Source organism: Amphiprion ocellaris, chromosome 16 (genome assembly GCF_022539595.1).
Source record: "Amphiprion ocellaris isolate individual 3 ecotype Okinawa chromosome 16, ASM2253959v1, whole genome shotgun sequence".
Lineage (NCBI taxonomy): Eukaryota > Metazoa > Chordata > Actinopteri > Pomacentridae > Amphiprion > Amphiprion ocellaris.
The window spans coordinates 17,993,637-18,018,642 of NC_072781.1; the positions used below are offsets into that span (position 1 = coordinate 17,993,637).

Sequence of the window (25,006 nt, forward strand, 5' to 3'; positions counted from 1 at the left end):
AAAACCACAGCACCCAGCTCAGTCAATATGAGAAGACATGGAAATGAACCTTTGGCAGAGAAAAGAACAATGTAGAAAGATGTCTGGCAACCTCAAGCTGAGGTTGGTAGAGTAATGTCTTTCCTGGCCTTGACCAAGATTTGAGCCAGATGCATTGAACCAACCATTGCCTGTCTCTTGTTTCTGTGCCCCCTGAGATTACACCATCATGCCCATCTCCCAGTCAGCTCTTTTCAATTGGATTAATTTGTTTGCTTGCAATTATGATTCAATTTCACTAAGTGGACATGCACTCAAGGTTATCCTTTGCAAATTAAGGTTAATTGCATGTTTTACAAGTCAAATAATTGAGAGAGGCCTCTGGTCAACCAAATTAGCTATTTATTAAAAGAACATGTGGCTAGACTGCATCAGAGTCTGGCTAAAGAACAATTAGAATTATAAGTAGCTTAGTAAATGTATCTAATGTATCTAATGTGTCTGTGACATGAGCTTCTGTTCTGTTCACTTAGCTCTCTGGTTAAAAGGGTTTTCACACCAGTACTATGAGATTATAGTGTTTACACAGAAGTAATTAAATGCAGTCTAGCTGAGATTCATCAAAAACACATCTGTTAAAGATGTCACACTACTTGATGAATGAGAAAACTATGTAGGATACATCTAACACTTGTGAAAATAAATACAGACAGGAAAGAGGAATTTGGGGGTTAAGCATCTCTTTGTTTTGGTAGTGCCATAGGTTGACCTTTACGCTCTCTAAAACGTAACATATTTCCCATAGAATCTGAAACCTGTTACATTATTACTTTATTACAGTGACAGGGAAGATATGTTTAGATGTGTGTACAGTTCAGTGGATAGCTCTGCGTGCCTGCAACAGCAGGGATTTCATCTGCCACCACCAGGGGTCAGTATGATAACATAATACAGGCACTTGTGGAAGCTGTGGGACTGTTCACCCACTTATCCCCTCAAGAGTGTTGTCAACTGTCTCTACACTTTTCTGATATTTTCATTGCATTTTTCTTTTAAGTCTCCTATTGCTAGCTTCCAGTGGTTTGGCAATCAGCTACTCTATTATTTTCCTCCATAATAGCACACAGCAAGGTCTTGCTGACCCAGGTTCAGAGCACTAAATCCTTGATAAACTGCAGGGTTCATTTTAATAAGTTAAGCGAAAGTTAATTTACTTTAAAGTTTATTGAAACTTCTGAAATATGTTAGGTATCAGACTGTTGGTGTTAAATTTCAAGGCCGTTATGAGATTTGGAAATTTCATTTCCATGCTTTCCACTACCCGCTGCAGTGTTGGTTTACCAAACTGATTTCAGCCTATCAAAAATATATCTCTAGATTTAGAACAAAATTAAAAAAGACTGAACTTGAGCACCGTCCCCTTGTGCAAGAAGCCCAACATCTCTGTTTGGCTAAAGGATATAGATCCCAAGTGTTCATATGAGAGAGACCTGCTTCGGTCCAAGTCAAACAAACCCCAAGTTCAATCCCTCTATCCTGTCCTTCCAGGGGAATCATATGGCACAGCCTCTGTGGCCAACAAAAGCTTCCAAACGAAGAGGCGCTTCATTAAATAGGGCCTGAGGATGAGAAATGTCAATTTTTTAGTTTGTGTGACATGAGCCATAGTCAGCCAATTTTTCTTTTTCAGAAGTCTTTCTATCAAAGGCTTTTCCTGATCCCCTCTGTTAAATTTGATTTCTAGCACTTCTCTGACAGCATTAAGAATTGAACTCTGGAAACTTATAAATGGTACTTACATATATAAATGCATATGTAAATACATATGTAATTGATGCATAATAAGTCCATTATGCCCTCGTCATTACCATTTGTTAGGAATAATTAATAAATTATTTTCAGGTGTTTTTGCTTACTTTGGATTGCTTAGCTCAACATGGACTGTGGTTTTAATGTTCATTAATGTTAGATATACAGAAAATAAAAGCAAGAGATCATCATAAAGTTGCAAGAATGATTAAAGCAATACGAAGCACACTGATCAGATCCCAATCTAATCGAGTATCTGTGGAATGTGCTGCAATAAATCCAATCCATTTAGGACCCACTCTACAACCCACAGGACCCAAAGGATCTTCTGCCAGCGTCCCAGTTCCAGACACCACATGACACCTCTATGGGCTCTGTTCCCATGCTTCAATGAGTCAGATGTTTTGGTGGTGTGAGGGGAACTTACAAAATATTAGGCAGGTGTTATTAATATTGCGGCCGATTGGTCTATATTAAAACTATAGAAAACATGGATTAAAAGAATCCTGCAGATCTGTTTTTACCACTATTATTGCTCTGCAGCAATGTTTTGTTTCCTGCTTTGTTAGCATGCAAATGAGCAATTCATATTCATAGTCATTGGTTTCACGCTGTTCTTATGTCCAACAATTGGTGGTCAAATAAGACAGTGAATTTCTAGCAACTTAACATGGATGTAAACAATGCAGGAATTAAAATAGAGAAAAAAACATGGAGCAACCTTAGAGCTTACACTTTTTTGTGTGAAACTTTACGTAAAAATCCTTTGCACAAGAGTAAAACTACTCTGAGATGACATGGTGAAGCACTGGGCTCATACACACACGTCAGCAAATAGGGTAATGATTATTTGTTTATTTTTAGAACAAGCATGAGTATTCAGTTGATAATAAGACAAGAAATGTTTGTTTGGTTTTGTACCAGTAGGGAGATGGACATAACACACCCCACTTGTTTTCCCATTAGGTTACATATAAGAAGAACAACAGCTACCATTGATGAAAATGAGCACTTCTTTGAGATAAAGTATTAGAAGTAAAATCTACAGAGCAAAACCTTGAAACTATGCTGTGTTTTGTTTGTAAAATTGTTAAAATCTTACTGACTTAAACAAGAGGGTGTGCATATGTCAGTCTCTCTTGCCTTTCACAGTTCTTTCACACCTTTTCTTTCTTTGATTTGTGATGTGTTTTTCTTTTGGGTATTTTTAACCACCGCTTATTTATTCTCAGCACTTTTTCCATTTTGATGTTAACCCTTGTCTGCCCGTATTCTTTTTGAAGGTGAGGCTAGTGCGCTCCAATCCCCCTAGCCCGCAGTTCAAAGCCTCTTTCGACGCCTCCTACCAGGTGTACAAACTCTACCAGATGGCCATTCACAAGGACCCTCCTGACAAACCCTCCGAGAGCCAGGTCAGAGGGTGGGAGGCATAGGTCAACCTCCTCTATGGGTACCCAGGAAAGGAGGGAGGGACGGGGTCGGCATATCTGGGTACCTATAAAGGCATCAAAAGGATTTTATCTTGCTTTAATCTCTTTCTTATTTTAAAGTAGTTTAAGTAACTTGTTTTACTGTAAGAGCTGGAGCTTGTTCTTTTTTAAACGGATGCTACACAGATAACAGTTAATGCAGAATGTCAATTAGAACTTCCTGTTTAATCATCATTAAATATGTTTTTTAAGTATATAATGAGTATTTTTTTTCGTAGATTTTTAAGATTGTAGTTATTTTTGTTGTTTATGAACAAAAAGTCAGGGCTGAACCATAAATATCTAAGTAGTAGGACAAGATTGGAATCAATAGATCAAACTTTCAAACAAGAGTCAGGGAGAAAATCTTAAAATGTCTGTATGAATGGAAAAAAGTGAATTAGGATGTTAGCAGTGAAGAGAGAGTATGTGTATAAATGTGAGAGAGGAAATGGAGGGGAAAATGTTTCCATACGCCATGGTTGAGAGCGGTGTTTCTCCAGGTGTCTGAGTTGGCCCTTGGTTGGCCAGGCAGTTAGTCTTGGGCTGTTTTAGTTTCAGGGAGGGGGCAGAAGCCTCCCGACCTTCACACATTTACCTCGTCTGTGTCTGCCGTCACACCACAATAGTTGTGTTTGTCTGAACTGGATCTCATTTTAATTTAGGATAAGTAGTGGTAATGAGATTTTAATTTTCTCAGTGTGTGCAGTCTGTTCTGCCTTGTATACCCTTTTGAGTGGAGTCGGTTGTGTTAGACAAGAGCCTGTATGCATCTAGCTTAGGTGATCCGTTCAGACACAGTTAGGACTTCCTGCTGCTCTGGACCTCGCAGGCACAGACGCTTTGTTGAATCTTGGATCACCCATCCTCTGAGCGATCTGTGATAAACGCTGGGCAGTGCACTAGCCTCATCCTCAAGTTTCTCATTATCCTATTATTTTAAAAACACACCATCAGTCTCCTAGAATCCACTTGTTTGCTTGTATATATGTGCTTCCTTTGTGTACGTCAGTCTGATTAAATCAAGTCTGAAACGCAAAGCAGACCTGCCGTGTTACTGAATGGCCTCAAGGACTAGGAGACTGATGTCAGTCCTAAGATACTAAAGCACTTGTGTAACACACTGTTGATTCCTGCGCTGTCCATTCCACCATTGTCCCATTTCTTGCTTTGACATTTGTCTTCTAACTACTCACTGTCCTCGTAATCATTGTCCATCCTTGTAAAACCTCCCCTCACCTCCTCTCCCTCCACACCCTGTGCTTGAAGGTGAGGCTAGTGCCGGTGAACTTTGAGGACCCTCAATTCGCGGTGTCCTATGAGCAGTCGGCGGCGCTGTACGCCCGCTACCAGATGGCCATTCATGGTGATGACCCCAGCGAATGTAGTGAGAGTGAGGTACTGCATGGTTATTATTATGCACCTGGTAGGGAGCTGCTGCACACGCTTAATCCAGCTGTTTGCTGCTTTTCCCTATTTTATGTAGTTTAATTTTAAACATTTTAAAATGTCATCCTGGACTTTGGGAAATTGTAGTGGTCATTGTTTTACTGTATTGTTGGGAGTTAGGGGAATTTTTGCACTAAATAAATAATTAAGTCATCATTAAAATACTTGGAAAGGAATTGGTAATGAAAATGTGAGCCAATTTGAAAATTAATAGTTAATACATTTATTCTGCTGTCCATCATGCAAGCACTCCACGCACCACTGGGAGAATTGCAGCATTCAATGGTCTTGGTTAAATCATTAAAATGTTTTCTCCACATGTTATTTTTTTAATGTAAATTGTAACATTTTGCTAGTTTATATGCTCTGAATGCGAAGCACTGTCCATTAATGAATCGTGAAGGGGGATGTGAAACTTCAACCAAATGGGGATTCGTAAAGTTTAAAAATGAATTTAGTAAATATAGTGAATTATGTGATAAACTATGTTTATGCACACCTCAGTTTCTCCACATTATATATAAATAAAAGAAGAGAAAATAAAGTCTAGTCAGGAACTGCTGGACAACCTGAGAAGGCCTTTTGTCCCTCTGGGCTGGAAACAGTCTCCTCCTCCACCCTCCTGCCAGCAGGCCACAGTAAATTACTAAATTCTCTAGCTTGTAAAAAGTTAGGTAATTAATAAATAAAAGCCGTCAGATTGGGCAGACTGTGGCAGATTCTTTCCTAGTGCCATAACACCAGTTTTATTAACAGGGAGCGTGTGGCTGTGTGTGTGCTTGTGTGCACGACTTCAGCGCAGGGTATTAACTGTATTACATATACATATATACACACACTACCAGTCAAAAGTTTGGGCCCACCTTCTCATTAAATGCTTTTTATTTATTTGTATTATTTTATGGAATTATATTGTTTACAACATAATTCCATATGTGTTCTTTTATAGTTTTCATGTCTTCAGTATTAATCTACAATGTATAAAATAATTAAATAACCATTGATTGAGAAGGTGTGTCCAGACTTTTGACTGGTAGTGTATATAAATGAAATAACTGTGGATTAAACAATACTGCTAAGTTTTTGGACTGTAATTAATATGGTAGTATGTTGCAATTAATACACACAGCCAATACAATCCAGAGAGTGCAGAACTGCTGGACGTTCTCTCTAACCTGAGATAATGTGATTCATGTGTTTCTTTTAGGACCCGTTTTGCTGCAGTTAATTTATACAAGACCAGGCCCTAATTATTCCCACTCAAACAAATTTGGCTTTATTGTATTCCTCTTAGTTGGACTGCCGTGACACCCACTCCCAGAACCCACAGTACTAAACACTGCTGATTTTATTCTCTTGCCCGTCAAGCTCCTGGTAAACTTGCCTTTTTCCTTCCCAGAAGCTTCGAGCTCCCCTCTGTCCTGTGGCATTCATAAAGAAAAGGGGAAACACATTGTTGATGTGGTGATGGCACAATTTGGTGCCATGCCATTTGGTGCCTGCTGCTGCTACTTAGGAAGTTGGGTCATTTAGTATTTGTAGAGGTATTTATTAATCCATTAAAGTATTACCTAGGGACAGAGTCTGGATTACCGTCATCCTGGCTCAGAGCCAGGTGACTGGAGAAATTTTGTGTGTGTGTGTGTGTGTGTGTGTGTGTGTGTGTGTGTGTGTGTGTGTGTGCAAGTTGAATTGCCCTGCCAAAATTGTACAACCATTAGATAGTACAACGTCCTAGAGGGGAATGGCTTTGCTTGTTTAGGGTTGTATGCATTTCCTGTCATACCATGACTGGAGGCAAGCCAGACATTATTCTGTCCACATACAGTCGTCGTGTCTTGAAAGGGTTGGAGCACATACTGGCAATTATTTAGACAATTGTGCATACACACACACACACACACACACACTCACACACTCTCTCTCTCTCACACTTATTGATCTTAACTGTTGTGCTGAGCTATGACTCTAAGTTCCTGCACATGTGGCATTCATTTTCAGGAAAGCAAATCCTGTTAAATCTGTATTTACTCTTCTTGGCCAGGACCTTAACTGAGACACTTGAATAAAAAACGATATGGAAAAAGCTTAGAAATGGCAATGAAATTCATCAATTAAAATGGAAGAACTGAATGAGGAAAAGTAACTTTTGGCACAGATTATCTGAAGGCAATTAGCAGCATGGTTATGCACAATAAAGACATTCAATACAGCCAAGGAAAGGGCATTACCCAACTCCTCTCATTGCAGAACTTGAGGCATTTTGTTTGTTTTTGTCCACTGAGCTTTGCAATGCAGCTAATTTTCTGGGGCTCCTTTATACGCTCTGAAATAAACAATGATCCAGTTAGCAGAAGTTTAGCAAAGGGAAAAGAACAAGTATTTGGGTTATTTTAATTGTTTAGAGTGTTAGAGAGTGAATACAGGCACTGTGTCGCTCCAACAAGTACAGCAATTTGAGTGAGTAAAGAGCACAATGACGAGAGGTCTAAGTAGCAATTAGGCTTAAGCAGATGTGTGTGTTTATGTGTACTGTATGTGAGTGAGTGAAGGCACGGCAGTGTGTGTGTTTGAGATGGCTGCTTGCACTCCTAATCGTACACAGATGAGTGTTTACTATAAGAAAGGGAGAGTTAGAGAGGAAGTGATGGACTCCATGTGTAGATGCAGGCGTTCCAGAAAATACTTTGGATATGGCTGCATATATGTGTTGCTGCATTGGAGATGGAGGCAGAGATTTGTAATCACGTGTGTCCCATTGCGGTCTTCATGCCCAGTGACTGTGCCTACACATTAGACTGTCTGTCTCTTGCACAGTCTGTATTGATGAACATGCTTGTGTGGTGTGTTTGTTCATGAACGCAGAGGGGTCGACCCTGCTGGGCTCCAGGAGAGCCACCTCAGTCAGCCAAGCAGGGCTGACACACCAGAGAAAGGCTCTAGTTGTAAAGGAGGTGGAGAAAGGACTAAGGAAGGGAGGTGCTCAGAGCTGACACACACATCCATATAAGAATTTGCATACATTAAAAGGCTTTAATGCATAAATGTACACCCACATATTTGCCTAATCAAATAATACAGCATTTTACTACAAGGTCAGTTTGTGATTCTCAGATACACACGCACAGCAGCCAGCGTTTGTAGCATGGCCTCTATAAATGATGTCATCTAATAGCTGCAGCTGTTGTTCTGTTGGTAAACCATTTCGTTTTCGTATGTGTGTGTGTAAGTTTTAAACAAAAGTTTTAGTTGTGCCCTTGAGCAATACTGCACATTGGGAGGCTTTGCTGTTGGTAATTTGTTGACTGGCAGAGCAGTAGTCACTGCAGAGGTAGGAGTGGAAAATTACACTTTACTGGCATGGTTACACAGGTGGGGAACTTGACAAGCATTTTTTCGCATGAGCAAAGATCATTGTCGACTGAGCAGATCTAGTCACTACTGTTTCCACATTGCTCAGGGGCAGGGGAAAAAATCCAGGAAGTATTCTTCTGTTTACCAAGTGAATAGGGTTCAAGTGAATCTGTCTTAAAGAATTGACATTGTTAGAATTACATGCATTTAGTCGCTATTTGACTGTTCCTGCAAAAAGTTTAAAGTGCCTTTGGCTGTTGACAATGTAAGGTTAAAATGAGATTGTAGTATTTGTAGAATAAGAATTAGTCCTATTTGCTCTGTGTCTGAGCTGTTCTGTTCATCCCCTCTTCCGCTGCATTCCTCTTCACCCTGGTGTGAGGTTGAGCTGAGGGTAAAGGCAGTGTGCAGCATCTTGATATAGTATTCAGCACCACAGGGAGCACCATTTGTGAGACTTTTATAGCTCTCAACAACACTTTTCAGCAAGAACTGCATGCACTTTTGCAGAGCATGAATTTTTTTTTTAAGCTCTTAGTTCCGTACCCTTAATCTTCTTACACCGTCCTCATAATTTACAGATTTGCTTATTTTTTATGACTGTGACTGGATAAATATTTTATGGATTTAGTCACTTTTCTGATGAGAATCCAGCTGGAGTTTAAAAGTTTAAAAAGCAGTGTAATCAGTTGGTTGCTTCAGTCAAAGGTAAAATAGAAAAGACAGACAACAGTGCATCATGATTTAAGCACTTTTCTGCCAAACCTCAAATGCAGTGTTCTCCTTTGTTGGAGAGTTTCACCAACACACACACATAAGCTTGTGATAGACAAACGGAGAAACACACTCCTTTGGATGAGTTCAGGCTACTGGCAGGATTTAAAGTTGCACCTCAGCCAGGACTGCCCCACCTAGTGAACCATGCCTTCAGCAGTCATCACTATTACCAGCTGTAGTGCTGTGCATATACTCATTCATGGACAATGTTGATGGGCTTGTGGGAATTTCCAATAACTTCCAGAGAATGCAGGTTCCAATTAGAAGGAAAGACACATATCACTTTCAGTAGAGGCAATACAGAGCTGCTACATGTACTGGATTCATCAGTGAGCCAAGACTCTGTGAAAAGCTAGTCCTATCAGTGGTCAAGACAGAATGAAATCATGAGTGGCAGAGTTTTTCCAATAACAATAATTATGATTAAAAAAAAGAAAAGATTTTTATTGGGGGGCTGCACAGTGGCTCAGTCGTTAGCACCATTGCCTCTCAGCTAGAAGATCCATGGTTCACGTCCCGGCCTGGGATCTTGCTGCATGAAGTTTGTTCTCCCTGTGCATGTTTTCTCTGTTTGCTTTATAACACAAGGGATGTTTATGCAAATTGTACATGAGTGATGAATCCTCAAATCTATCAGTAGAGCCCAATGGAAGGACAGATGGGTACTCTGGCTTCCTCTTACCCCATTGATGATTCTATCTTGATTCTGTCATGATTTTGTCCATAGGTGTGAATGTTAGTGTGATTGTTTGTCTCGCTGTGTAGCCCTGTGATAGACTGGTGACCTGTCCAGAGTGTCCCCTGCCTTCACCCTAAATCAGCTGGGATAGACTCCAGCCCCGCGCGACCCTAATGAGTATTAAGTGGTGTATGGATGATGGGTGGATGGTGTTTATTGGCTTTGATTTATTCTGTCAGCTTCCAGGATATAATACAGAGAGTTGGATCAGATTGATATATCAGTTTGTCAAAATACTGGGCAAATACTGACCTTTCGGCACAACTCAGTTAATGGCCTGTTAATTAGTATAACTATTAGTATGCCCATGTTTGTCCAACTGAAGTAGGACTCATGTTTTGAGTATGGGAGAACAAATATAAAACAGACTAAACAATATAAATATATTGTTAATGGCAGAGCTATTGGGTAATGAAGACTGTCATCATATAAACTCCTATTTTGTGAGTTGTTTTACATGAATACAATACATAAATCATATCCTCTCATACACTCAGTTTTCATGAAGGACATGTATAGGCATTTTGAAGTATTACATTCATAAAAGGTAGCGGAAGCAAATAGAAAAATTCCCTAATTTTGCAAAAAACTTTTATAAGCTCACTTTTTTTTTAGTGTTTCTGTTTTTTCTGAAAAAGAGTTTATGTTTATGACATGAGATGGAAACACTTTTTTGGATTAAGTTTTGATGTAGCAAACATTTAACTCACATGACTGGTCAGCTGTTCCGTTTCTTTTTTTGTCTGCACTTCCGGACAGCTTGAACCATGGCCAATAACAACAAACTTTTTTCCAATGCTTCCCAATGGAAAAAAAAAATCCTGAAGTCTTATTTCCATGTTTCTTTCAGAGATAGCCAAAGTTTTGTTTGTTTAGCCAGCAGCTGATGTGTGTTCCAATATCCATACTATCGTACTATAATATACCAAAAGCAAGAATTAATGTGTCTCCATACAGTAGATGTTACACTGCATTCAGTTGGATTTTGCAGTTTGCAAGCTGGTTTGGTTTTCTTTGGCTATTCAGGCCCTCAATCCTCTGCGCAGTTACATCACGTCACGGTGTCTCAAATGACTGTAAACCAGCTTTCATCGCCAGGAGGTCACAGACAGATGCCAGGTCCTTTTGCGCTTTAGACTGCGACAGACAAAGTAGTGCGTATTTTGTAAGTGCAGCTACAGTACATACTTGAAGTTACAAGAAAAAGTATGTGATTTTGATTGTAGGCCTGGTTTTGTTTTTGTCTTCTTCTATTCTGTATATTACAACCAAATGTAACTTAGTCTGTACAGTCATCTTCTGATGACACAACCCAGCCTAGTTTATTTTTGCCAAAGTCAGTTAATGGAAACAAGTCTAATTATAAAAAAATTACTGCGACATTTCAAAAGTTTGCTTCAAATTTGCTTGACAATTGATGGAAACTTGGCTATTGTTCATTAAATCTGGACCCTCTCAGTCCATGCTTACAGTGCTTTGGTGCTGTTTCAAATCTTTGTTGTCCTAGTAAGACAGTGGACCCAAAGTTGACCATGTCTATAAACGAATGACACAGCTGCATTGTAGCTTTTCTTTGTGAAACGTGAACTTGAAACAGTGATACGTGCTCATGCAGTTCAAACCGAAAACTGTCCATCACTTCTTCGCTGTGGCGGTTCTGGTTTTCATTATGAAACGGTTTTGGCCTTAAACATGGAAGCATGCTACGTTTGTCCTCCAGCCCTGCAGGTCAGCTTGTCTGTAAACACACCGCTCTCAACTCTGCTGCTACAAAATAAGGAGCACAGGAAAAAGTCGACAAAATGGAAGAAAGGTTTAATTTTTCCACACACATAAAATCCCCCAGTAATTGATATCTGGTGTGTGTTTTAAGGTGTGTTGAGAGATAGACTATTTTGACGTGGCTAACGCTGCTTATTTTAGCTGTCACTGTGTCCTCTCTGGACTGTGAGGTTTGCCTGATGGGGTAAATGTTTTCATTTGTGTAAATACAGTCTTCCTTTTTATGCCCCTTAGTGAATGGAGGGCTACATTTGATATGTGACACCTGAGCGAGGAGAAAACGGGGAAGGATAAACTATATAGGACAGCAAAGAAGATGTGTATGGTTTTCATTTAGGCCTTTTCAAAAGAGTTAGTGACCCAGAGAACTAACTGTTTTTCTCTCTGTTTCCCCCCTCTGCCTCCCTCCACAGTTCCGGAGATTTCTCTGTGATTCACCACTAGAGGTATGTATTTCCTTTGGCCTGTTGACAGTTTAATAAAAGCCCTTTTTAAATGTCTCTGTTCATCCATGTGTTACCTGGAATGATTTGCCCCCGTTCAGGAGGTCTTCCTTGTGAAATTACTGTCATGGAGATGATGATAATGATTATAAAATATCCAGGGTTTCAGTGTTTAGTTCTTCATCAAACACTCTCAAAAGGGGATTGATATACGCGGGTTCCCCTGGTCCAGCACATACCTACCCACCCACCTTTTGCTTTATATCTTCAAGAGCCCTCCAGCTGGATTGAGTGGGGGTTAAGGGATTTGGGAAGGGGGTTTTGTTTCATATCGGAGGGGTTTTAATTTAGCCCTGTCTAAGTGGAAGGGGGTGTTGGGGGAGGAAAACGGTGAAATGTGGTGTCCAGATTGCATTGCAACTGTGTTGAACATAAAGTCTTCAGAGCAGCCCTTCCCTCTGGCTTTGACAGAATAGGACATACCACTGCTTTTCACTTTTTGTGGTGTGTTACAAATTACAGGATGATGAGGTGGTTTCGTGGGCATCAATTTAGGAAATGGCAGATGGCTACTGGCCTATTTAACTAAAAGAAATGATTATTTAGGCAGCATGGAAAATTTGATCCCAACTTCTGGTGCATTAATTATTATAATTTTGCTGGTGCTCTGTTTACTGACATATTTTTTGTGTGGTTTAACATGAAGGATGATGATGGCATCTGGAAGAGGATTCATGGTTAAGCTGTGGTTTTCTTTGTGGTCACTGGGTGAGATATAGGTGCAGCCAGGCATCACTGAGCACCTAGCAGGTCTGGTGAGCTGTAGGCTTCAGACACTAGTGGACCTGTTGGGTCAGGACAATTACACCAGCAATTAGACCCAGGATGGGCACTTATAACAGCCACTTTAATAGGATTGAGGTCCAGAAGCTCACACAAACTGACTGACACAAACACAGTCACTCCATTTTGCCCCATGGGCCCCCTCAGGTCTTCACTAATGAATGTCATTAGTGTTTATAGGAAACAAGCTTTTATCACCTCGTCAAGGCTGGCGGCCAGGCACACTGAATTACACAGTTCTGCACACATACACACATGTGCGCACATATGAAGTGTGGCAAACTGCCGCACATTTTTCCAGCCTTTGCTGTCCCCTCTTCTTAGTCTGGTTAAGGGAGCTCTCTCTTTTTTGGCCTCCTCTTGAGCATCTTGTTTTTATTTCTTTCTCTGATCTCAGTCTCTGTCTTCTAATGTCTCTCTCCAAGTACTCTCCATTTCAGAATTATTATGCATGGATTTCTGCTCTACCTCTGCGTGTTGGCCTCCATCTGTCTCCAATCACAGTGCTATTAAAATACACACACAGACACTCACCACATGGACCTGCAAACTGTGTGGTGCATGAGCTCACATGTAAGCCTGCATTTGAATAAGTGTATGCAAAGAGGATATTTACAAATTCAACTGCAGCTAATTAGTACTGAGGTTGCCTGACTTCGATTTTACCAAAATTGACGAGGATTTATGGTGAAACTCAGTGGTAATTACCTTCATCTGCCACTGGTTTGTCTATTTTTTTTCTAATACATTTATACACAGAACGAAAATGTAAACACATTTGAACTATGTGAAGAAGGATAGCACATTAGTAGCTGCAAACATGAGGAGCTATGAGGACTCATCCAGGTGTGTATCACTTAATTTGACAGGCTGGAGAAACTCTGGGTTTTATGTGCTGCGAAGAGCTCATCCACCTATTTAATTTATTTTTTTTTTGTTTTACAGCTTCCTGTTGTGTTTGACCAGGGGGCAAACACTCATTAACATGGATGTTGCACAATTTGTTACTGAGTTTGGGCATTAAGTCCTCTGAAACACTCTTGCAATCTCTCTGTGTTTTGGTCATCTGTGTTTTTTACCTGCAGAGACTCCCTCAGGGGAAGGGAATAAGAATTTTCATTAAAGAAACAGAGATACACATCAGCAGGGATTGCACCAGCTGACATACCATAGTAGTGAACACACTGACCCCACTGTATATGGCTGAGCTGCAAACAAAAAAACAAAAGTCAGCAGCAGAACTCTAAATGAGATAGCCAGTAAAGTATACTTAACTTTTTCTTTACAACATGGGAGACATTAAATGTAATCTTTGTATACTGACAGTGGGGAGCTATGCTACACACTGCTTGCTTGCAGGACTTGATCTTGTATGGTTGTGGGTGGATGCGCATTTGTTAGTGAAAGGAGAGAGGTTACAATGTGTTTGTTAGACATCTGTTGTTGGTCGGCGCCAGAATCATAACAGCATCATTGCTACAGTAGGGCTAACAGCTCAGGGTTGTAGATTCGCACGGAATTGAAGTTAAAGGCTTTACTCATTGATTTCCATCCAAAAGCAATTAATAGGTGTAATATGTGGTTTATTTATAGCAAATAAACTGAATAAACCTATATGAAGTCACACACCACAAGTTTCACATTTTTTATGTCCTCAAAACACTATGTGGATTATATAATATTTTAACCACATAAAAAGGATAATCAATAATTGCCAAAACCCTGTTATTTAACAAGGTGTTTTAAAATATTTAGGCATCTGTGACATTTTTCTATTGTTGCTACAAACTTTGTCTGACCTTGCAAGTAAAGTCTGTTCCTTTCTTCTCCTTTCTGTGTCATCATTTGGGACAACTCAGGATAGTATTTGGATGGGATTTGGTCGGATTAGGAATACAGTGAATGCAAACAACTTTAATGAGAAACAGAAGTGTCTAAAATACAATTTTAAATATTAGTTTCTTGTCCTTGGCAAATTCACATAATCCTGTTGTTTTGCAACAGCAAAATCTACCCAAATGTGTCTCTAAGCAGATTGAAACAAACACGCAGTACACCACCTCCTGGCTTTTTGGAGCATGCTGCTCACGCGGCCTTGTATGTAGGCCATATGAGAGCGATTTGGGGCTGCTGGGGAAGCTCTGGGGTGGTTTAAAGTGTTCAAATGAATGTTTAGATTGTTGTCACAGTGGCAAGGACACAACCATTAAGCTGTCGTTTGAGGTGGTGCACAGGTCAGTCAGACAAGACTGGCCTTGAACACAACATGGACTTTTAAACAAGCATGCAAACTGCGACAGCCATTAACTTCTCTTGCACCAGCTTTCACATTCGCACAAATGTGTTCAAGCATGTATACTCGAAGTGGGGTAAGGAAAATCACGTCGTGCTCTTTCCTTTTACTTACAGCTTCTAAATGACAGAGCAGGGCCTCTGACAAAGCCTCCAGTGTTACTGGGGGAACTGGTGCCAAGAAATAACAGACTGCCTGCTTACACAGAGAGACAGTTCCTCCGGCATTGGACACATACACACACATAACTGCACAGAGCGTTGTGCTTGATCCAGATGTGGTGCCTGTCACCCTTCAACTTCCCCAGCTGCTCTTCACATAAATGTTCAGTTTTATTTTTAAATCTTCCCTCTTTTTTTCCTGCTAGTCAGTCTGTCAAAGTCAGAAACCCTCATCATCTGTATCTCATATCATATAGTCTCTGATGTGGAGCAGCATTCAGACTGTTTAATCATCTCTTTCTACAAAGCTATGGACATACACTTCCACACAAAAATAAATGGACTCTGGTATACATTGTGTCAGTAAAGTAATCAGACCTGGGTGTCCAAGGGCCTGGCCTGGAGGGATATAACTTTATTTTCATTACCAGCTCTACTTAAGAAAACCGTCAGCCATCTGGGGTCACTGAGCTGCAGGGACTGTGTGTGTGTGGATGTGCTTTGTTTCTATTTGGTCAGGTTTAATTTGGTCAGAGTGCAGGCCCAGTGGTGCTCTGGATTAGTGCTCTAGCTCTCAGTGTTGTGATAACTCGCAACGTCTGCAATGCTTAACTGCGTCCAGATGAATGTTGGTGAAGGAGTAGGATCCTGTTACTGGTGCACTGAAGAAACACACACACATACACAAACATAAGCCAGTACCTCAGCTTAATGTGACTTTTAACCCCAACCCCCAGCCTCTAGTCTAAGCCTCTGTGATAAAAGCAGTCAAGTGACTTGATTGAAAAACCCAGCATGCGGATCCCTATGAGAAACCCGATGTGTGTCAGAAACTTAACTTTTATTAATGGGGTTGCCTCAAACATGCGGGCGCACACCTACACCCACATTCTTTTATGCCACATGGAGAGCGCAGACGTAGAAAGCTTGGCAACACTCCACCACCGCCTGGTGAAATGGATTTTGCTCATGCAGGGTCTTTTTATTAAAAAGTCCTCTCCTGGAGTGTTTCTGTGGCCAGTCCCCCCCCCCCCCCGCCCTCCAAGCCCCAGCTCCACCCTGCTCCTGCTTTCACTCCACATTTGGGAGCCATTAGCAGGCTGAACGTGAGGCTACTGTACACCCCCACACATAATGCGTGAGGCCTGGCAGGGAAAACCATGGGTTATAATACACCATCTTACAGGTGTGTGTGTGTGTGTGTGTGTGTGTGTGTGTGTGTGTGTGTGTGTGTGTGTGTGTGTGTGTGTGTGTGTGTGTGTGTGTGTGTGTGTGTGTGTGTGTGTGTGTGTGTGTGTGTGTGTACAAGACACACAATGTGGATCAGTGCAAGAAAGTAAAAAAAAAAAAAAAATTCCTATTAAATACCACATTCTTATTCCACTGTGATTTATACGTTTTACATACAAACTATACTGCACACAAGAGTGCTACCTTTGTTTTGACCAATGACCACCTTGTCTCACTGTTTTCTCTCTTTGCCTTCTCCAGGCCGAATATTCTCCAGATGGGCCTGAGGTGGGCTACGGCTCCTTCCACCAGCAGTACTGGCTGGATGGGCGCATTGTGGCAGTGGGAGTGATTGATATTCTGCCTACTTGTGTGTCCTCTGTCTACTTGTACTACCACCCAGACTTTGCCTCACTGTCTTTGGGCTCCTACTCTGCTCTCAGGTTAGTTTCCAAACAAATCACATCATTTCTTTTCTGTTATTCTGAAAAAAAAGTTTTTATAGTTTCAAAAATGGTGGGGGCAATGGTGGAATAAGTGCTCAGTGTTGTACTTCATCAAGTACCAGTTCCACAATGTAGAGATACTGTGTTACAGGTGGAAGTTCTGCCTTTAGATATATTTTTAAGTAAAAGTACAAAAACATGAACGGTCTATTACGTTAAAAAAATCACCAAAATTACACAGTTTGTCACAACAGAAAGAATAGTCCGATTTTCAATGAGCCTTGAGCTACTCACGTGTGACTTTCAGTTTTGTCTGGAAAATTAATTAAATCTAAGTTTGAAATTGTGATATTCTATCAAAATAATTTTATTCTACATGTCAAATTAAAAAAATGGCCATATATGCGTAATTTGCTCAAACAAGATTTAGTAAAAAATCAAAATGCTGAAAAAATGCTGTGGTCCCTCTCATAAATGTGAAGCCATTAGTGATTCAGATGTTAAACAATGGCAAAACAAGTACAGTATTCATTTCTGAATTGTAGTGGAGTACAAGTATCAAGTAGCAGAAAATGGAAAGTAAAGTACAATTAACTCAAAGGTGTTCTTATGTACAGTAGTTGAGTAATGCACTTAGTTTCCTCCCATGGGTGGTGATTGTTGATGGCATATTGGTGTGGAATCAACCATCAGATACTCTGCTAGTTTCATAAAATCAGAACCATATTTTAGTTGCTTTCTGTAACAAAGAGGATGCTATAGTTTGATAATGAACAATCCTCAGTTTTCTGTAGATCAGTTAAGCTGATTCCCTGTGAAATATAATTCAATGCTACATTATGCAAACTGTGATGTAGAGGCCATTACAGCCTACGCAGTATGTAGATTATTTATAGCAATTATATTGCAGTCTGTCTTCAAATTGCAAGTGTAACGATTTGTGAAATGCAACACGTAGCTCCGTTTAAGAGAGAAATTGCTCTGCCTGTCATTATTGATCATTTGCTTCCTTTGTTCTTGCTTGCCTAATGTCTTTGTTCTTTCTTTGATTCTTCCTCCTTTTCCATTCTCTAATATTTGCCCTCCTCTTAACCCGCCCTCTCCCTGATTCTTGAGCTTTTCTGCTCCTTCCAAGTTTTATCTTTAGAACTGTATACTATAAGTGCCATATGACTTTAGGTCGGGAAAATACTTCTTTCTTCACACTTGATTGGTTGAGGCAGTGCTCTGTTTGTGGTTCAGCTGACGACAGTTTTCTCCTCCAAGATGAAATAAGAGAACACACACACGCATATATATTCTACAAGCACACATATCTGGCGTTTCCTGTAAAATGTAACCCAATAATGTGAGAAAGGCTTTTTAAAATATTTCTGCCCAGATGTGGGGGACTTGGTGATCTACACTTCAAAGTTGGTGCGTACAGGTGTCAGAATGTGAGTTGTGAGTGGTTATTCGTGTGTGTATGTGTAATCATACACTAAATCACCTAAGCAGTTAGCACAGACAGGCTCTGCTCATATAGAAGGAACACCCTGACCATCCTAAGAACACAGTCCCCCATCACTTATTATTCTAAGAGTCTGACTCCAAGAGTAACACAGAGTGCTCGGTGTGTGGAGGAGGCCTTGGAAAAGGGATCCAGCAGGACTGAAATCCTCCTACTTGTTTACAGACACCAGAGCTCAGGCCTTTGATCAGGCCTGGACACTCCCTAGTCTGCTTGGCCTGGCGGGCTCCATCCAAAACTTACTGTACAGAATGCATGTGTCTGCCCCCTCCGCAAACCCTCTAATGCAAATATTCATTACATTCGCTGGTGTTCCTTCTCCACAGCAAGCCAAGTTGGATTGGAACATCGGCTGTTCAGCCATGTTCAAGTGCACTCCACAGCATTTTAAAACTCACAGAGGAATTACATGTGGAATATGTAACAGAACCCAGCTTTTTCTTAGTGACAAAAGGTCATTGAAAAGCTCTTGAATTTTACACAAGTACCTCAGTGAGAGCCCTGATTTGTAGGACATATTTGCCCAGTCATCATTCTGAAAAGCACACGTAGATTTTAGATCATGTTACAGCTGGGATTAAATATGTATGTTAGGCATTAGAAAAATATAAAAAACAAATGTAGTGCTGTGTGTTTGAACCACTATGTGTACATGCGTGTTATTCAGCAGTAAGAACAGGAGAGGGGGATGTTGAGAGATTTCTTGCAGGCTGTGTCTGCCATTGGCGCTGAGGACAGAAGGAGGAGAAGAAAAGAGGCACATAATGAGGTTCCTGAGGCGCTGTGTGTAGGAAACACAGCTGGTGTCCAACCTGGATCACTTTCTTATGGGGATGTCCTGATTATGTTGTGTTGTCCCTGATCCTGAACCAAAATATTCAGTGTTCACTGATGAGGCACCCATTCTGACATTTTTTTGACATGTATATTTTTTTTGAACATAATAAAGTGGTAGAATGCAAACGTAGACTGTGGTAAGCCTACATTAAAATAGTATTAGACTAGATTTAGTTTTTAGATCATTTAAATGATCTGTTGATTAAGCAAATTTATTGCAGATTTACATTGATTAGTTTATATAATATTTTGTACAGTGTGTGTAATTTTTCCAAAAAAGAATACAGTTAAAGTTTTTCTGTTTATGATCAGAAAAACAAGAGGCTCAAAATGGATTGGGCATTGCACAATGAGGACTGATCCCTCAAAAAATCCTGTTTCTCAATCCTTGATACCAGTTTGGGAATTTAGTAGTTTTTTATGTACACTCTGTTCATACACTGATGCAGTTAAATAAGCTTCTGTACATTTTCCACCACCGGTAGCTCACTCTGCATTTTACATCTGGCTATCAGCAGTATTCTTGTAGTGTTTGGTAATGAAATGTTTCCACATGCATGCAAAGCTGCTGTAAGCACCTCACGGTATGCACTATTGTGGGCCCGTTTTGTGTGTGTGTGCGTGTGTGTGCGCACATCAGTATGAGGGAAACTGTGCAGGAGCAGAGGGCTTGATAATTGGCTTGTGCTGGAGTGTCAGATGGTTGAAGAGGGGATAATGGCGGACTCAAGCTGCTGCCATGGGGGTGGAGGTGGGGGTGTGAAGGCCTCAAGTGAAGGGGGGAGCATGGCTTTTTGTGAATGGGCCCCTCGCCTCTCTTGACCCCCCTCCCCCAATTCAGGCCTGCCGGGCCCTTTTGTGGTGAGGGGATGGGAACCCAGGAACCTGGCAGCAAGCGGGTGACCTTCTAGCACCTCGCTCTAGCTGCCTCTCTTCTCCGTCCCTTTCTCTTTCTTGACCCTCCTCTTTTATATTCCCCTCCTGCTCTCTCTCTCCCAGTTTCTCCCCCTCCCTCAATTGGCTTGCTTTGTCCCATGTCTTATTTTTCAGTGCATCTATTTTATTTTAAGGCCTCTTAAGACCTCCTCTCTCTGTCTGTTAAGTATTGTAAGAAAGGGAATTCTCCCCCTTCACTGAAGCGGGTGAAACACAGAGCGGTGGAAGGAAGAGTGAAACAAAAAGGGAGAAAAAAGAGGAGCTGGAATTTAGTTATGGAATAGTGAAGGAAACGGCAGAAGGAAAGGGGAAAATAGGCTTTCAGTAAAAGGATGCAATTAAGGAAGAAACTATTGGGGAAAAATAAAGCAGGGAAGACATTTACTGTATTTGAAGAAGGTGTATAAATCCTCCAAGTTCTAAATCTTTATTTTACACGCTCTCTCCCTCCTTTTTGACCACCTTCTTTTTGCCTCAGGGCTCAATGCCGATAGAGAGAAGGCAGTTGTTTTTGTGTAATGACATGAGACCAAGAAAAGCTGCCTTTTTGAGTGTGGGTGTTTACTTCCTCAGTTTGGGCACTGCTCTACTCAGAGCTGCTAGTACCAATTTTATTTCTTAATATCCTCATTTATATGCTGCTGATAAACTAGCCTCTAAGAAAAACTAATTTTGGGTTAGTTGGTATACACTTAGTTATAGTAAATTGAGTTAATGTGTTCCCCTTCACCTTTAATTTTTCTCTCTTGTTGTTTTAAGTGATGAAAATCACCTCTGTCCTCTTCACCAATTCCGGGGTTATTGTGTGGCTATCCCTGTGATGGAGCTCATACAGTCTTAACTACATATGCATACATTTGCTACTAAATCGTAATGCAAACTACTTATCATTAGCATACATTAACTTTCCTTTCACTTAGAAGAATTAATTATACTGTGTACGATATAATTCTTTAAACTGACACCAAAACTGCTATGTACATTGTGAGGTGTGATACTGCATCATGTGAGATTTGACACACAGTTGCAGTGCAGTGCAGCATCTCCACCAAGGACTGACTGAAAAAGAGAAAGTTGTGCTAGAGTGAGCTATCGGCTAAAGAATCAGTAACACCAAACCGCACACACGTGATGTTTCTGAAAGCTTGAAAGCGCCTACAGTACCTCTAAGAAAAGGTGTGTTTGTGTGTTTCCTACCACAGGGAGATCGCTTTCACCAGGCAGCTGCAGAAACAGTCCCCCAAACTGTCCTACTACTACCTGGGCTTTTACATTCACTCCTGCCCCAAGATGCGGTACAAGGTATGTTACATTATCTCACATGGACATGTACAACACATTTCTCATGTTTAGCACCTTTTTAACTTCACACTAGTAGCGTAAATTACCTACATATATGATACTTGGATAAAAATATGTTCAAACACATTTCAATCAGTTTAAAGATTTTTTCATGGTAATATGCCAGTATTACATTTTAATATTTAAAACCTTTAGCAAAAGATTAAAAGGACTGTTGCATCACTTGATGCTTGTTGCGCAAGGTACAAATATATGCCCGGCAGTGTAAATGCAATATCACATTCACTGTGCAAACTATTGCTATGTTGTAATGCTGTCCCTGCCCTTAAATAAACTTGATGGCAACACATCTACATTTGTGTTGCTCTTCTCCATCTTAAAAGTAAAATGATTGATGTGCACAACCATTTTGCATGAGATGTCTGTGTTAATCTCTGTGTATATGCAAGTTAGTCTGCCCTGTGTTGTGCCATTATCACGTGTGTGGGACAGAAGTTCAGTTCATCTGTTTTATGGCACATCAGGTCAATGTCATGACACGCCTCCTCCCACATTCTTGTTGTGTTCTGTTCCTCCATCTATCACTGTCCTCCCTGAGCTGGTCTTCACCTCTTAGGGCAGTGACCACAGTGGTCCATTCCTCTTATTACTTGCATATTAATTCATCAGGTTAAAAAGGAAACAACAGGAGCCTAAGTATGTTTTTATCTTTTTTTACCAGCTTTAGTTTTTAAGGTATTTCAGCCAGGTTTGTCTTGCCTACCCAATGAAAAGTTGATGTTTTTTGAAAAAGCACAAGAAATACCAGTATCATTTCTTACCTCTAATTGGATGGGTGGGTCACAGGCCACCTCCAAAGACACACTGCAGAATGTTTCTCAGAAAGTGCAAAGCAAATTAAAGGCCAAGGTTCTCTTGCGACAAATCACACATTCAAACACATAGCTTGCTTGGGCTTGTGTATTAAACTGAACAAATGCATGTTCTAAATGCTAGTTTGACTTTATTCTGTTTTCACTCTTGTCTAATGTCAGGCATAAGTTATTTAAAGATTCAAAGACATTCCCATATGCAATAATAAATTATCAGTGCAATGAAATTCTTACTTCACTGTGTCACTACCTGCTGCAGTTATTAACTTATTTACAGAATATGCTCATTTAAACACACACAATACTTGCATCTACCCATTCATAATGAGGTAACAAATATTGAATGTGCAAGAGCAGTGCAAAAAAAAGGGTATGTAGAGAAAAAGATCTGTTTTGAATAACCTGCAATATTTATGGTGCAAAACATTGAAATGTTCTCGTACGTACTGAAGTTGGCCATATTAAATATGCAAAGAACAGTGTAAAAAAGTGTGAAATATTTATGGAACCAAAATTATTAAACCTGAGCAACTGATTCTTACTCAGTATGTCGATTTAATAACGAGTGCTAGTACAGCCATAGAGGTACTGTGAGAGAAAATAAGGGAGAGAGGAGGACAAGGCTGCAGAAGACATTAGAGGTTGAGGGAGAGGTCACACTGGTGACAGCAACTGTAACTCAGAAGCTAGAAGAGTGTCCCACACTTCCACAGATATATACTTATTTTTACACTGCAGTTGATGTGCTGTAGAAACTTTAAACACAAATTCATAATGTATGTGCACATTCATCATCACACCAGGTACATTACTCACAAACTTGCTCACATTCACACCAAACACCTCTTAAAGATCTATAGTTTCAGGATAAAGGTGAAAGAAGGCTGTCTTTCCAAGTCCATTAGTTTAGCCAAGATTTACCATTCATTCCCTCTTTCTCTCATTCATCTACTAATTCCTCTATTTCTCTGTCATTTCATTCAGATGTTCCCAGAGCTTGTTCTTGCCCATGGGAGACTGATGTCTTGTTGGGGATTATGGCAATGTGCCACATCTTTTTTTATCCATTTACATCTTGCTTTGGATAGTGCTTTGCCCAATTTCTCACTTTGGGAGTCTGTGTATGGAATGCATGTGAGTGTGTTTGCTCTGTTTATGTGTGTGAGTATGTGTGTTGAATGTTGATCACAGCGTTTGTCTGAGAACTTGGTTACCACAGCACCTAACCCCTCCTTGCACTGGTATTTACTACCCCAACCCCCATATCTGCTCTTGTGTGTTTGCCATTGCAGCGTCTTGTTCACAACCTCCCCACTTCTTCCTATTTTACCCTTGGGGAAGAACACAGAACAAGGGTGAGAAGGTTGCCCAGTTCCCACCTTTGGGCTCTCACAACCCACAGAAACACACACTCTTAGCACATGCACGTTGTCTCGCTCTATTGTCTGATTTGCATATGAGCCTAAGTAATTCATTAATGCACAGACATACTGTGGAATTGTTCAAGGCACTAAGATGGGGAGCCCCAAAACTCCACTGTTATTGTGTTGAAGGTTTGCTGCGTTTCTGGATCTGAGTCCTGCTTCTTGCTTCTTTAAGAACCAAAACACCAAGCACTTGAACCCTGCTGGACACCACTCAAGGCCCTTGAACACCACTCCCTCTCTCCATTTTACCCACCTTACCCCTCCTTTCCCCTTACCACTTCTTCTAGGAACTCTCTGTACCCATCATTTTCTGAAACCATATACACACTAATGTGGATACTTTTAAAAACATTTCTTCTCCTCCATTTGGAAACAACACTAACTGAGCTTAAAACTAAGGGAAAAGAATACATTTAGTTGTTTATTGTTTCATGATTTTAACGTGGAATGGAAAGGTTTTGAGAAAGGTCTGACAGTGCCAAGTACGTAAACTTTAAACTTGAGATCTGTGATTTCAATATCTATGTTAATCACTACATGACCTGAATGTTGGTGAAAGATTTAAAGGGCTTATTTAATACATAATGCTGAAAGGAACGTTAAAGGAATCTGAAAACAGTTTCTCCTCTGATATTTCACATAGTTGCTAACACAGTACTCTCATTCCCAGAAGAACAATAGAACTGCATTGTTTATGTAACTGACACCAGCAGCATTGTGAAAGGCTTTTTTATGATGCCTCTATATAGTGTTCAGAGACATTCTGCAGTTTAAGACTGTTACTAAGGTAACACTTTCTTGAGCCTCTACCTGAGCTGTTCTTTTGTCTGTCCCACCCGGTCATGACATCCTCGTGGTTGTATGGATTTGTTTGTGTAAGGCCATAAACTTCTGTGTTTCCATTTTGGAGTATTCTTGAGTTCTCAGGTGGGAGGAGAGTCTTTTATTGCTAGGTCACATTCTGCATGCGCAGGGGAACAGCTCCATGTGAGGTGGGTTGAAAAGTTCTTAGCATTGCCAAAGGCTGGGCATGGTCCTTTAGGGCAGCCTTAAAGGATCCTAGAAGACTTGGAGTCCAGCCAGGAACAGGGGGCTGCCTGGCCAGTGTCAGACCCTCTCCTTTGTTCTCAAAGCTGGGACTGAGCGTCCCACAGAGTCTTACTGGTTTGGCTGGTGGGTTCAGGATTTGACGTGACATCCTGCCCCTGGCTCCTGTCCCTGGTCCTTTGGCCCTCCCTTGCCCTCTCCATCCCTCTGATGTTGAGCTGTAGAGAGCAGAAGGTGAAGCTGTCGGAGGCTAAATGAGACCAAAGGTCTTGGCCCTTCTGCCACTCTTCTTTTTTCATGA

The 25,006-nt window shown here is 40.6% G+C and overlaps 1 protein-coding gene across 3 annotated transcripts in view; it reads left to right on the forward strand.

Annotated features, from left to right (window-relative positions):
- Positions 1-25,006, forward strand: part of LOC111571797 (arginyl-tRNA--protein transferase 1) — a 57,702-nt gene that overhangs the window by 11,024 nt on the left and 21,672 nt on the right. Inside the window, exons 7-11 of one of the 3 annotated variants that reach the window (XM_023275154.3) lie at positions 3,072-3,200; positions 4,527-4,655; positions 11,772-11,804; positions 16,590-16,771; positions 21,260-21,359. In XM_023275154.3, the coding sequence (XP_023130922.1) occupies positions 3,072-3,200; positions 4,527-4,655; positions 11,772-11,804; positions 16,590-16,771; positions 21,260-21,359 (573 nt within the window). The remainder of the gene's footprint in view (positions 1-3,071; positions 3,201-4,526; positions 4,656-11,771; positions 11,805-16,589; positions 16,772-21,259; positions 21,360-25,006) is intronic. The other 2 variants (XM_023275152.3, XM_023275153.3) reach the window with 2 other exon arrangements.